The sequence below is a fragment of the Mus caroli genome, chromosome 11 (assembly GCF_900094665.2).
Source record: "Mus caroli chromosome 11, CAROLI_EIJ_v1.1, whole genome shotgun sequence".
Lineage (NCBI taxonomy): Eukaryota > Metazoa > Chordata > Mammalia > Rodentia > Muridae > Mus > Mus caroli.
In genome coordinates, this window is record NC_034580.1 from 93994357 (window position 1) to 94006862 (window position 12506).

At 39.0% G+C, this 12506-nt stretch overlaps 1 protein-coding gene across 3 annotated transcripts in view; it reads left to right on the forward strand.

Moving 5' to 3' along the window:
* Positions 1 to 12506, forward strand: part of Cdk12 (cyclin dependent kinase 12) — a 50057-nt gene that overhangs the window by 6737 nt on the left and 30814 nt on the right. For all 3 annotated transcript variants that reach the window (XM_021176010.2, XM_021176012.2, XM_021176011.2), the window contains exons 3-5: positions 7875 to 8051; positions 9296 to 9435; positions 10887 to 11057. In XM_021176010.2, the coding sequence (XP_021031669.1) occupies positions 7875 to 8051; positions 9296 to 9435; positions 10887 to 11057 (488 nt within the window). The remainder of the gene's footprint in view (positions 1 to 7874; positions 8052 to 9295; positions 9436 to 10886; positions 11058 to 12506) is intronic.

A 12506-nucleotide genomic window follows, 5' to 3' on the forward strand; every position in this document is an offset into this window, starting at 1 on the left:
ACTCAGAAATCCTCCTGCCTCTGCCTCCCGAGTGCTGGGATTAAAGGCGTGTGCCACCACGCCTGGCGTGGGAATCAATTTTCTATTGTCCAGGTATCAGTCATCAGGCTTGGTGGCAAGTGGCCGAATTATCTTGATGGATACCTTTTGGGGTTAGGAGCAGGGATGGGGTCTTTTTTTTTTTTTTTTTCTGAGACAGGGTTTTCTGTGTAGCCCTGGCTGTCCTGGCACTCACTTTGTAGACCAGGGTGGCCTCGAACTCAGAAATCCGCCTGCCTCTGCCTCCCGAGTGCTGGAATTAAAGGCGAGAGCCACCACGCCCGGCTGGATGGGGTCTTTTTACACTCACTGTATAGTCTCAGGAAGCTAAACTGCATCAGTAGCCTGAATGTTGGGATTATAGATGTGTACCACCATGTCAGACAGGAATTAAAATTTAAAACCTGATAAATCTTTTCCATGTAAATTTACTTTAATTTTTAGGATTTTGGGTTTTTTGTGTGTAAAGGGGTGTGTTTCTGAAACAGGGCATGCATCACCACTGCTCCAACCTAGATTTATTTTGAGTGTGTGTGCATGTATGACTTTTGTTTGTACATATGTGTGTGTACAATATGTGGTCATAAGGTGGTAATGAATACCATGAGATAGGAATATGGATGGTTCTGAGCTACTATGTGGGTGTTGGGAATTTCACTTAAGTCTCTAAGAACAATAATTACTGAGTTATCTATCCAGTCCCAACTTTACTCTATTTGAATATTTTTTATTTATGTGTATGTGTGTGAACCTTCATGAATATATGCGTACCACATGGATGTAGAAGCTAGTTTAGGCCAGAGGTTATTGGATTCCCTGAAATTGGAGTTAGAAATGTTTGTGAGCTGCCATGTGAATGCTAAGAACCAAACCAGGTCCTCTGAAAGCCCAATGAGCACTCTTAAACCCCTGAACCATCATTCTAGGCCCAAGTGTATTGTTTTTGTGTGTGCTCACATGTGTGCATTGGAGTCTAGAGGATACCCCCTATACCTTAGTTATTACATAACCACACCTCCCATATCTTTATTTTATTTTGGTTTTTTGAGACAGGGTTTCTCTCTATAGCCCTGGCTGTCCTGGAACTCACTTTGTAGACCAGGCTGGCCTCAAACTCAGAAATCTGCCTGCCTCTGCCTCCCGAGTGCTGGGACCAAAGGCCTGGGCCACCATGCCTGGCTTGTGGAGTTGATTTTTGCCTTTGTTCTTTGCCTAGATTCCAAATGGAACTCAGGTCAGTAGAGTTTCATGGCATGCATCTTTAGTGACTTAGCCATATTACCAGTTCTGTTTTCTTTTCCTAATATTTTAATATCTATAGAGAATTTATAGAGTGATAAAATTTTTAAAAATCCTTTATTCTTCCAGGCAGTGGTGGCATACACATTTAGTCCCAGCACTTGAGAGGCAGAAGCAGGTGGATCTCTGAGTTCAAGGCTAGCCTGGTCTACAATTCCAAGTTTCAGGGCAGCCAGGGCTACAGTGAGAGACCCTTTCTCCAAACTACTTCTCCTCAACTTTCTCCCCGCGTTTCCTATAGGAAAAAAAAGGCAGTGTGAGGAGGCATCTCTGCTAATTAAACTATAACTTAGAATGGGGAAGGTAGAAAGAGCTTAATTATCACAGAAATGATCATAAAACATGAATTTCATCAATGAAATTATGAGTTGTCCATACTAGCTAAACAAGACATCAGATATGCTTTTACAGGGACATGATAAAGAAGTGTAGTCTTAACTGTTCTTTCTGTTGAGATCCTGTCCTTTTATTTTCTAGGGGATGAGTTGTATTTCCTGTCATAAACTTCATTGTAAATTAGAAAATAAGTTCTGCTTATCTTAAATGAAAACCTATTTTCAAAGTTTACTTTCTAGGTTCTTCAGTATTTTTTTTTTTTAATATATAATTTTAGTGTTGTTGTTGAGGGTTTTTTTTTGTTTTAGTTTTTACTTTGTAGACCAGGCTGGCCCTGGACTCAGAAACCCGCCTGTCTCTGCCTCCCAAAAGCTAGGATTAAAGGCGTGCACCACCACGCCTGGCTAGTTACTTTCTAGGATACATCAAATTTGAGTTATGATGATGGGGTGGATATGTGGGTGGGTATGTGAGTGTAGGTGTGCAACTGGAGGACTAAAGTCAACCTTAAGTGTTATTCAAAAGTCATCCATCTTGTTTTTGTTTTAATTTTTTGGTTTTTCAGGATAGGGTTTCGCTGTATATAGCCTTGGCTGTCTTGGAACTCACTCTGTAGACCAGACTGGTCTTGAACTCAGAAATCTGCCTTCCTCTTGTCTCTCAAGTGCTAGGAATTAAAGGCATGGGCCACCACTGCCAGGCTTAAATATATTTTATGTAGCTGGGTGTAGGCCTTTAATCCCGACACCTAGGAGGCAGAGAAAGGTAGATCTCTTGTGGAGGCCAGCAGTTTGGTCTACATAGGGGATCACTTTTTTTTTTTTTCCCCTCAAGATGGGCAGTGATGGTGGCACACGCCTTTAATCTCATCTTTTAGGAGACAGAGGCAAGTGGATCTGAATAAGTGGATCTGATAAGCCCTATCTTTAAAGATTTATTTATTTATTATATGTAAGTACACTGTAGCTGTCTTCAGACACTCCAGAAGAGGGCGCCAGATCTCGTTAGGGATGGTTGTGAGACACCATGTGGTTGCTGGGATTTGAACTCTGGACCTTCGGAAGAGCAGTCGGGTGCTCTTACCCACTGAGCCATCTCATCAGCCCCAGATAAGCCCTATCTTGAGGGGGGAAAAAAAAAAAGCAACAAACCAAAGTATTTTTATCTCTATTATAAGTGTTCTCGATTATTTGTATGTGCACCAAAAAGTGGCAGATCCCTTTGAATGGTGTTGTAAACTACCATGCAAGTGCTAGGAATTGAACTTTGGTACACAGAAAGAGCAATAAGAGGTTTTTTAACAACTTAGCCATCTCTCTAGCCCTTTGAATTTTCTGGTTCTGTCTCCCTGGTGCTGAGATTATTAGCCCATTTTTGAATATAGGTGTTATAGACAAACTTAAGTCCTTGCTTGGGTAGCAAACATTACATTATACAAATACAATACAAAGTATTACTGACTACTATTTCTCCAGTCCTGTTTATTCTTTTTAGTTCTTATGATCTGTATTCTTTCAGACTACCTCTGTGCATCTTAAAAATGTTGTAGTATAATTGTGGATAGTGGAAAGGGTAGTGAGTGGAGAGAGTTTTACTTTTGAGGTAAGGTATTACTTTATTATCTAGTCTGTGTCAACTCCTGGCCTTCAGACATCTTCCTTCTTGAGCTATCCATGTGCTAGGACTACAGTTATTCATTACCAAGGCTAGTTCTTTTGTTTTTACTTAAATATTTTGTTTTTTTGGAGACAGTCTTATTATGTAGCCCTTCCTAGCCTGGAACTCATCAATCTGCTTGGCTCTACCTCCAGAATTCTAGGATTAAAAGTGGGGCTACTATGCCCAACTCAATGTCATTATTGTAAGTATTTGGTAACTGGTTTTTGTGGGTTTTTTGTATTTTTTTCCCTGAGTGATTGTTTTTTTTTTTATTATTATTCATAAATTATTAAAGGTAGGAAATGGAAATGAAGATTTTGTATTTTCTTGAGACTGAGGGAAGAAAGAGATCAGTCTTGGTAGCTTATTGGCCAGCTAGACTGGATAAATTGAGGAGAGTCAATTCAGTGAGAAATATTGTCTCAAAAAATACAATTTGATAGCACCAGAGAAAGACCTTTGATTGCCTCTGGCTTCTACACTTGTACATACAAACAACTTATACACATGTGTAGAGGCCTACACTAGCAATTACAACACACAACAATATAAGAGAGGATAGAGACAGAGAAGCACACACTCTGACTGAGACTTTAAACTAGGCTTTGTGGCCACTTGCCATGCTAAGCCCTCAGGATGCTGATATAGAGGAATAGCTTAGTGTTGGAAGGCTGGCATTGACTCCCAAATGCTGGGATTATATGCCCTTTCAATATAGGTCATTAGACTAAATGAATAATTAAAATTGCTCAAGGCAATAGGGTCAGGTGAGTTGAGATGCCTTAATGGTAAAGAGCACTTGCTGCTCTTTCCGAGGAGCAGTGTTCAATCCCCAGTACTCATATCGTGGTTTGCAACTATCTGTCTCTCCAGTGCCAGTGTATTTGCCCTCTTTAGTCACTTCATGCATGTGGTATACAGACAAAATAATAAAATAATCGAAATAATCAGAAGAAAAATAAAACAACATTCTGATAACATAAAGCTTATACTGGTGACAGAACAAGTGAATGAATTTGGTTAATGATAATTCAAAAAGCTTTTTTTGTCTTGTTCATTTTTGTTTTTTGAGACAGTGTGTTTTTGTGTAGGCTTGGCTGTCCTGTAGCTTGTTCTCTAGAGCAGGCTAGTCTGGAACTAGCAGAGATCTGCCTGTCTTTGCTTCCTGTGTACTGGGATTAGAGGTGTATAAGAACATAGCTGCAACCAAAATACATTATTTCTTAAAGATTTATTTTATGTGTACATATGTGGCAAGGTATTATATACGTGAGAGTAGGTGCCATAGGAGGCCATTGGTGTCAGATCTCTCTACAGCTGGAGTTACAGGATGGTTGTGAACCAGCATGGAAGTGCCCAGTTCTCCATAAACAAGTCCTCTAAATGCTAATCCATCTTTTCAGCCCTGTTTGTAGTTTTTTCCTCTTTGCTTGTTTGTTGAGACACTGGCTTTTGCTGGCCTCCAGTATGCTAGTAGACCAGGTTGTTCTGGAATTTAGCATGTAACCCCATTGACCTTGACCTCTTGGAATTCCTCTGGTTTCATAGCATGAGCATTGAGTTTTCCTTTTTCCCTCCAAGAGGTGGCACATGCCTCTAAATCCAGCACTCAGTAGGTTAAAATTTTACAGGAAGTGTACTGGCAGTCTGTTCTGCTTCAGAGCCTTTTGGGGTACAGGATGAAATTCATCTTTAAACAAAACAAAACATGCAGCTGGGAAAGTGGCACATTCCTTTAATCCCAGCACCCGAGAGGCAGAGGCAGACAGATCTGTCTGAGTTCTTAGCCTAGATCCTGAGGGTATAGTTAATAGCTATGGAGAGAGACCCTGTCTCAAAAACAACAAAAAAAATTTAAGTGTACATTTTTCAGTGGTAATAAACTATATTTTAAGCCATGAAGTAATCTTTGAGGAAAAAAAAACTAAAGGTGGACTTGCCGGGCGTGGTGGCACATGCCTTTAATCCCAGCACTCGTGAGGCAGAGGCAGGTGGATTTCTGAGTTCGAGGCCAGCCTGGTCTACAGAGTGAGCTCCAGGACAACCAGGGCTATACAGAGAAACCCTGTCTGGAAAAAAAAAGAAAAAAGAAAAAACAAAAAACAGTGGACTTAAGTGATAGTCATGGACAGTTGAGATACTTTGAGTTTTCTTCCTCCTCTAGAAAACAGAACTAAGAAACCTCTCTCCTTTTTTTAAAAAAAAATTATTTGGAGACAGGTTTTCCACTTAGACTCACCACTTTCTCAGGCACCAGGCATGCATATAGTACACGGACATGCATGCAAGCGGAACACTTAAATTAAAAAAAGAGGGGGGAGGTGGGCTAAAGATCAATTGGCAGAGTTGCTGCTCTTGCAGAGGACCCAAATTCAGTCCCAGCACCCATGTCTAGTGTGACTCCAGCTCCAGGGACTCTGGCATTGCACCTAGTTGAGCATCTACTGTCACTTGCACATACATACACACTAACATACACAATTTAAAAATAAGTTTATCAGGCTTTATAGCACATATCTATAATCACAGCACACAGGAAGGAAGGAAGATAAGGAAGGAAGCTAAGAAGGAAGACTGGGGGCTGGTGAGATGGCTCACTGGGTAAGAGCACCCGACTGCTCTTCCGAAGGTCCGAGGTTCAAATCCCAGCAACCACATGGTGGCTCACAACCATCCGTAACGAGATCTGGCGCCCCCTTCTGGAGTGTCTGATGACAGCTGCAGTGTACTTACATATAATAAAAATAAATTAAAAAAAAAAAAAAAAAAGAAGGAAGACTGGTGTGAGTTCCAGGCTGGCCATAGTGAGATGTCTAAAAGCGAAATGGTCCAAAATTTGACTAGTTTTCCAATTTCTAGAAAGCTAGCTTGCTTGGTTTTCTTCTTTCTCTCTCTCTCTTTCTCTCTTTCTTTCTTTCTCTCTTTCTCTCTTTCTTTCTTTCTTTCTTTCTTTCTTTCTTTCTTTCTTTCTTTCTTTCTTTCTTTCTTTCTTTCTTTCCATACTACTATAATTTGCTGGTTGTGTGAGTCCTATCAGAGACTTAGTAAGTCTGAAAATGTTGCTTGATTTTTGTTTTTGTTTTTTGAGACAGGGTTTCTCTGTGTAGCCCTGGCTGTCCTGGAACTTACTTTGTAGACCAGGCTGGACTCGAACTTAGAAATCCGCCTGCCTCTGCCTCCCAAGTTCTGGGATTAAAGGCCTGCACCACCACTGCCAGGCGATTTTTTTTTTTTTTATTATTTTATTTTGAGAATTTTTATTTTGTGTGGTCATAGATCATTGGTGTCTGTTCCCAGAACATTTAATGTACCTATTTTTTCCCGGAGTTTTGTTTCCAAACTTAGTTGTGAAACACTTTGATCTAGTATTTCCTTTTCCTAAGTTTTCTATATGTCTTTTAAGTAGTATTAGTTGCCTCTTTCATTTAAATCTTTTATTACAAAGTAAGTTTCATGAATTGTATGAGTTTCATTCCAACATTATAATTTTTTAGAACTTCCTTTGTACATTTTATTTTATCAGAAATAGGAATGTCAGGTGTTCCATTAGAGTTTTTGAATTGGTTTAATTTTTGGATTTTTGAAACAGGATCACATTATGGTTACTGGCCTTAAAACTTGCTATGTAGTTGTGGCCTCTTTTAATACTTTATTTCCTTGCCTAAATACTTGCCAAGTTTGCACCCTTCCTGCCTCCTCTTCATCAGGTATTGGGTATTTAACCCAGAATCTAGGACCTGTTAGGGAAGAATTTTATGACAATATGCTGGGGACGTGGCTCAGTGGTTTAGAGCATTGGCTGTTCCTCTATAGGACCTGCATTCTATTCTCAGCACCCACGTAGCGATTTAGACCCATCTATAACAAAAGTTCCAAGGTATCTGATGCTTTCTTCTGGCCTCTGTAGTTGTCATTGCATGCATATAGTGCACAGATACAAATTTTAAAAAAATTTAAGTTTAAATTAAAAGTATAACACAAATATTAATTTTAACTATTAATTAAGTACATTCAAGTACTAATTTCTTGTAGAATTTTTTTAAAAGATTACTTATTTATATGATGCTTAGCTTGAATGTACACCTGAAAAGAAAGGGCATGAAGATCCCATTATATAGATGGTTGTGAGCCATTAAACTCAGGACCTCTGGAAGAGCAGCTAGTGTCTTAACCACTGAGTCATGTCTCCAGCTCCCAAGTTTTATCTGTTTGGTTTTTTTTTTTAAAGATTTATTGTTATTTTATGGATATTAGTGATTTGCCTACATTTTATGTCTGTCCACCAGGTGTATACACCTGGTTCACAAAAAGGTCAAAAGAGGGCAATGGGATTCCTTTGGACTGCAGTTACAGACAATTGTGAACTGTCATGTGGGTGATGGGAATTGAACCTGAAGTCTTCTGAAAGAACCACTCTTAACCGCTGAACCATCTCTCTAACTCCCACAAGTAAAATTTTAGTGTTTTAATAGTTAGGCATTATAATATTCTTTGTAAACTTTGTTTCTGAACAGTTATTTTATTCTCTCATCTCTATTTAGTCCAAAAGAAATGATTCCTTCAAAGCCTGCAAAGAAAGAGAAGGAACAGAGGACTCGCCACTTGCTTACAGACTTGCCTCTTCCTCCTGAGCTACCAGGAGGAGATCCGTCGCCTCCAGATTCTCCAGAGCCAAAGGCAATTACACCACCTCAACAACCATATAAAAAGAGACCAAAGTAAGTTTTACAGGATGTGTAGTTTTTATATTTTATGAACATACACGTCTTCATGCATGTTTATGCTTTACATGCATGTCCTGTGTCCCAGGAGACCAAAAGAGGGTACTGGATCCCCTGGGACTGCAGTTAAAGTCAATTGTAAGCCACTATATAGATGCTTGAAAGATTCTTGGTTCATGACTCTTACCTGCTGAGTTATCTTACCATCACCTTAGGGATCTCTCTCTCTCTCTCTGTGTCTCTGTCTGTCTCTCTCATTTTTTTAAAAAGATTTATTTATTTATTTTTTGGTATACAAGTCGTCTATCTGCATGTGTACCAGAGTGTCAAAAGAGGGCATCAGAATTCATTACAGATGGTTGTGAGCCACCATGTGGTTGCTGGGAATTGAACTAGGGATCTGTGGAAGGGCAGTCTGTTCTCTTAACCGCTAAGCCATCTCTCTAGCCCCTGACTTGGGCTTTTGAAACCTCAAAACCTACCTCCAGTGACATAATTCTTTCAACAAGGCTATACCTTCAAATCCTATCAAAGACTTCTACTCCTGATGACTAAGCACTCAAATGTATGATTCTAAGGGAGCCTTTCTCCTTCACCAATATAGATGACGTTTTTTCTTGTTGAGAAAGGGTCTTAGCTCTGTGTCCCTGGCTGGCTTAGAACTCACTATAGATTGCAGTATCTTTTTTTTTTTTTCTTTTGGTTTTTCGAGACAGGGTTTCTCTGTGTAGCCCTGGCTGTCCTGGAACTCACCCTATAGACTAGGCTGGCCTCAAACTCAGAAATTCACCTGTCTCTGCCTCTGACTTCTGCCTCCCGAGTGCTGGGATTAAAGGCCTGGCTGCAGTTTCTTTAATTACAGCATATGGGAGACAGAAGCAAGTTAATCTCTTGAGTTTAAGGCCAGCCTGGTCTACAGTGTTAGTTCCAGAGCAGGCAGAGAGCTAGCTTTCTGAAAACAAACAGAAATAAGGGAGACACCACCCTGGCCAGCTTTAACCGTATTTCTTTTTTTTTAATTTTTGAAAAGCAATCCATGCATTTATTGAACACTTACACACCTCTCCACTACCTTGTACCTTTGAAGCCAGAATTCTATGATAACCATTGATAGATACTATTTCCATTTCTGCCTCTAGATATTATTTCATTCTTCCATTTCTGCCATTTCAGTAATAATTTTGTAAGAAGCCAATTGTGTAATGGCAAAAAAATAACAGTTTTACTGATTTTCCTTTTAGAATCTGTTGTCCTCGTTATGGGGAAAGAAGGCAAACAGAAAGTGATTGGGGGAAGCGCTGTGTGGACAAGTTTGACATTATTGGGATTATTGGAGAGGGGACCTATGGCCAAGTATATAAAGCCAAGGACAAAGACACAGGTATTTCCCTAAAATTCTTGATGCCAGAGTGTAATAATTTATCAATTTAATATTTTATATTAATTAACTAATGTGTTAATAAATATTAATAATTAAATAAATATTAATTAATATTTTAATAAATGTATTAAAATAAATATTATGCTCTAATTTGTTCTTTTACTATTACTTAGTAGATTAAAATGTTCCAAAAGAATAAATTGGCCATCTCTTTGTTTGTTTGTTCCAGGACCTCCCTGTACCTACTCTCTTACATAAAATAGGGCAATATTTGGATGTAACCTATGCCCATATTCTGTGTAGTTTATATCATCTCTAGAATATTTATAGTATCAAACCCAGCAAATTCTGAATAAACATTGTTATTATTCAAGAATCACTGACAAAAACAATGTGTGAATAGTTCAGACAGTGTCTCAAACCACCTGGAGAAGCTTTCAGTCTACAGTTGTGTGATTCCATGAATGACCAGAGAATTCTTTTCGGACCAGAGATATAGTTCAGAAGTAGACTGGTTGCCTTATATTTGAGAGGTTCTGGGTTTGATTTTCAGCAATATAAGCCACCCAAAACTAAGTTCTCAACTTTTTGTTGACTATTTTGAATATTTATTGTTTTGACTTGGTGGTGGTTTTTGGTTTTTATTTTGTATTGTGTTTTGGTGGTGTTATTTGAACCTACAACTTGCACTACACTGTATCAAAAAGGCTATAGATATAATCCCAGCCTTTGTAGTTTATTTGAACTATTTTTTTACTTCCAGAAATTTTTGTGTGTGTTTTTTTTTTGGGGGGGGTTGGGTATTGTATTTATTTAGTGAGTACAAATGAATGTCTGTTTGGTCTTTGGGCATATTTGTGTCATGCACACATTGGGAGCTCAGAGAACAACTTGCAGGGAGTTCTCGTTCTACCATGTGAGAAGTAGAGCAGTTGAAGATGTCTTAATCTGCTTATCAAGAACCCTGTCCTGGAAATGAGAAATCTGGGGAAGAAAAGAATGATATTGTTTATATATTTATTCATTTATTTATTGTATTTTTTCTTTGGTTTGGTTTTCAAGTCAGGGTTTATTTGTCTAACAATTCTGGTTGTCCTGAACTTGAGTTTTTAGATCAGGCTGGCCTCAAACTCAGAGATCCATCTGTCTCACCTCCCCAGTTCTGGGATTAAAGGTATGCAACATCACACTGACTCAAGAAGAGTTTCTATATCAGCATGAATCTATATGAAAAAATTGAGAACATAGGAATAAGACTGGTTGTGTAGCCCGATAGTAGAAGCCATGCTTAGTATAGGTTCTAAACTCAATCTCAGCCCCTTACAAAACAGAAGGGAAAATCAGGTTTTATGTAAAAAGTTTGTGAAGGTGAGGACATGTAATGCTGGTTCATAACCAGGACTAAGAAGTGTAAGTTGATTGCAATAACAGCTTGTATCTATTTTTTGCAGGAGAACTAGTAGCTCTGAAGAAGGTGCGGCTAGACAATGAGAAAGAGGGCTTCCCAATCACAGCCATCCGGGAGATCAAGATTCTTCGTCAATTAGTTCATCAGAGTGTTGTAAACATGAAGGAAATTGTCACAGACAAACAAGATGCACTGGATTTCAAGAAGGACAAAGGTAAAAGCAGAGATTTCTGTTACTTTAGTTTCATTTGTATGAGGTTTTAACTGAATGTGTATGTACACAAATATGTGCCTGGAAGAGCAGTAAGTTCTCATAACCATGGAACCATTTCTCCCTCTCTTTTTTCTGTTTTGCAGTGGTGGAGGTGGGCCCAGTTTCTTTATAACACTGACTGTTCTGTAACTCATTGTGTAGACAAGGTTGGCCTCAAACTCAGAGATCTACCTGCTTCTCCCTCATAAATGCTGGGATTAAATGTATGAGCCACTGCACCCAACATGTATTTATTTTTGAACAGAGTCTCCTTGTAGCCCTCTATGTAGACCCATGTATCCTAAAACTTTTTCTCAATCCTTTTTCTATATCTGACTCCAGAGTGCAGTAATTAAAGGTCTGTGCCACCACGTAAAACTATTAAAAAAAAAAAAAGTTGTGGGTTTGTGTGTGTGTGTTTGTGTATAAATGGACACTGGATGCTCAGGAACTTGAGTTTACCAATGATTGTAAGTGGCCATGTAGGTTCTGGGAATTGAACAAAGATCTGTTGCAAGAGCTACAAGTGCTCTTATATATTGAGCCTTATATCTTCTGATTTTTATATTTACTCATTTAAATAGACAAGGTCTCTCTAGTTCTGTCTGTTCTGGAACTTGTTATGTAGACGAGGCTGGATCTCCTTGGGCTTGAGTTGCAGGTGGTTGTAAGCCACCCTTTGTGATTGCTGGGAACCCAATTTCCTTCCTCTGCAAGATCAAGAGTTTTTTTTTTTTTTTTTAAGTTAGCAAGTCTTAGCTTAGTTCCTTCTATTCCAAAGTATTCCTTTACTTTAATGCAGTCTTTCTTTGATGGAACTGTGGACTATTTTTAAAATTTTAGGGAAGCTGTGACAATGCTTGTGTCCCCATCCTGTCCCTCATCATTTCTCTTCCCTCAAAATGAAGAAGAAAGGAAAAAAGTGTAATGGGGTTGAAGAGATTTCTCAGTGGGTAAAGTGCTTACCATGCATTCATGAGATCCCAAGTACCAAGGAAAAGCTGAGCATATCAGTGCATGCCTCTGACCCTTCACTTTGTAAGAGAGAAAAAGGTGAATGTCTGTGACTCACTGGGCAGCCAAAATAGTAAGCTCTAAGGTTAACAAGACTTTCTCAAAAAATAAGGTAGAGAATGATAGAAGAGAAAGATAACCTGGTGTAAGTCTTTAACTCTCACACCAGAGTATCTTCATGCACATATGTTTGCATGCATGTGCACATATACTCCCTCCCTCTCTGTCTCTGCTTCTCTCTCTTTACCTTTCTCTCTCTTTCTCTCTCTCTCTCTCCCCTCCTCTGTCTGTCTCTCTGGTCTTTCCTAAATGTGTACCATTTAGGAAATATGAGAAAGTTCTTGAAGCCTACTCCCTATTAAGAATCCTGGCTTGTATTGGGAATGTAGCTAAGTT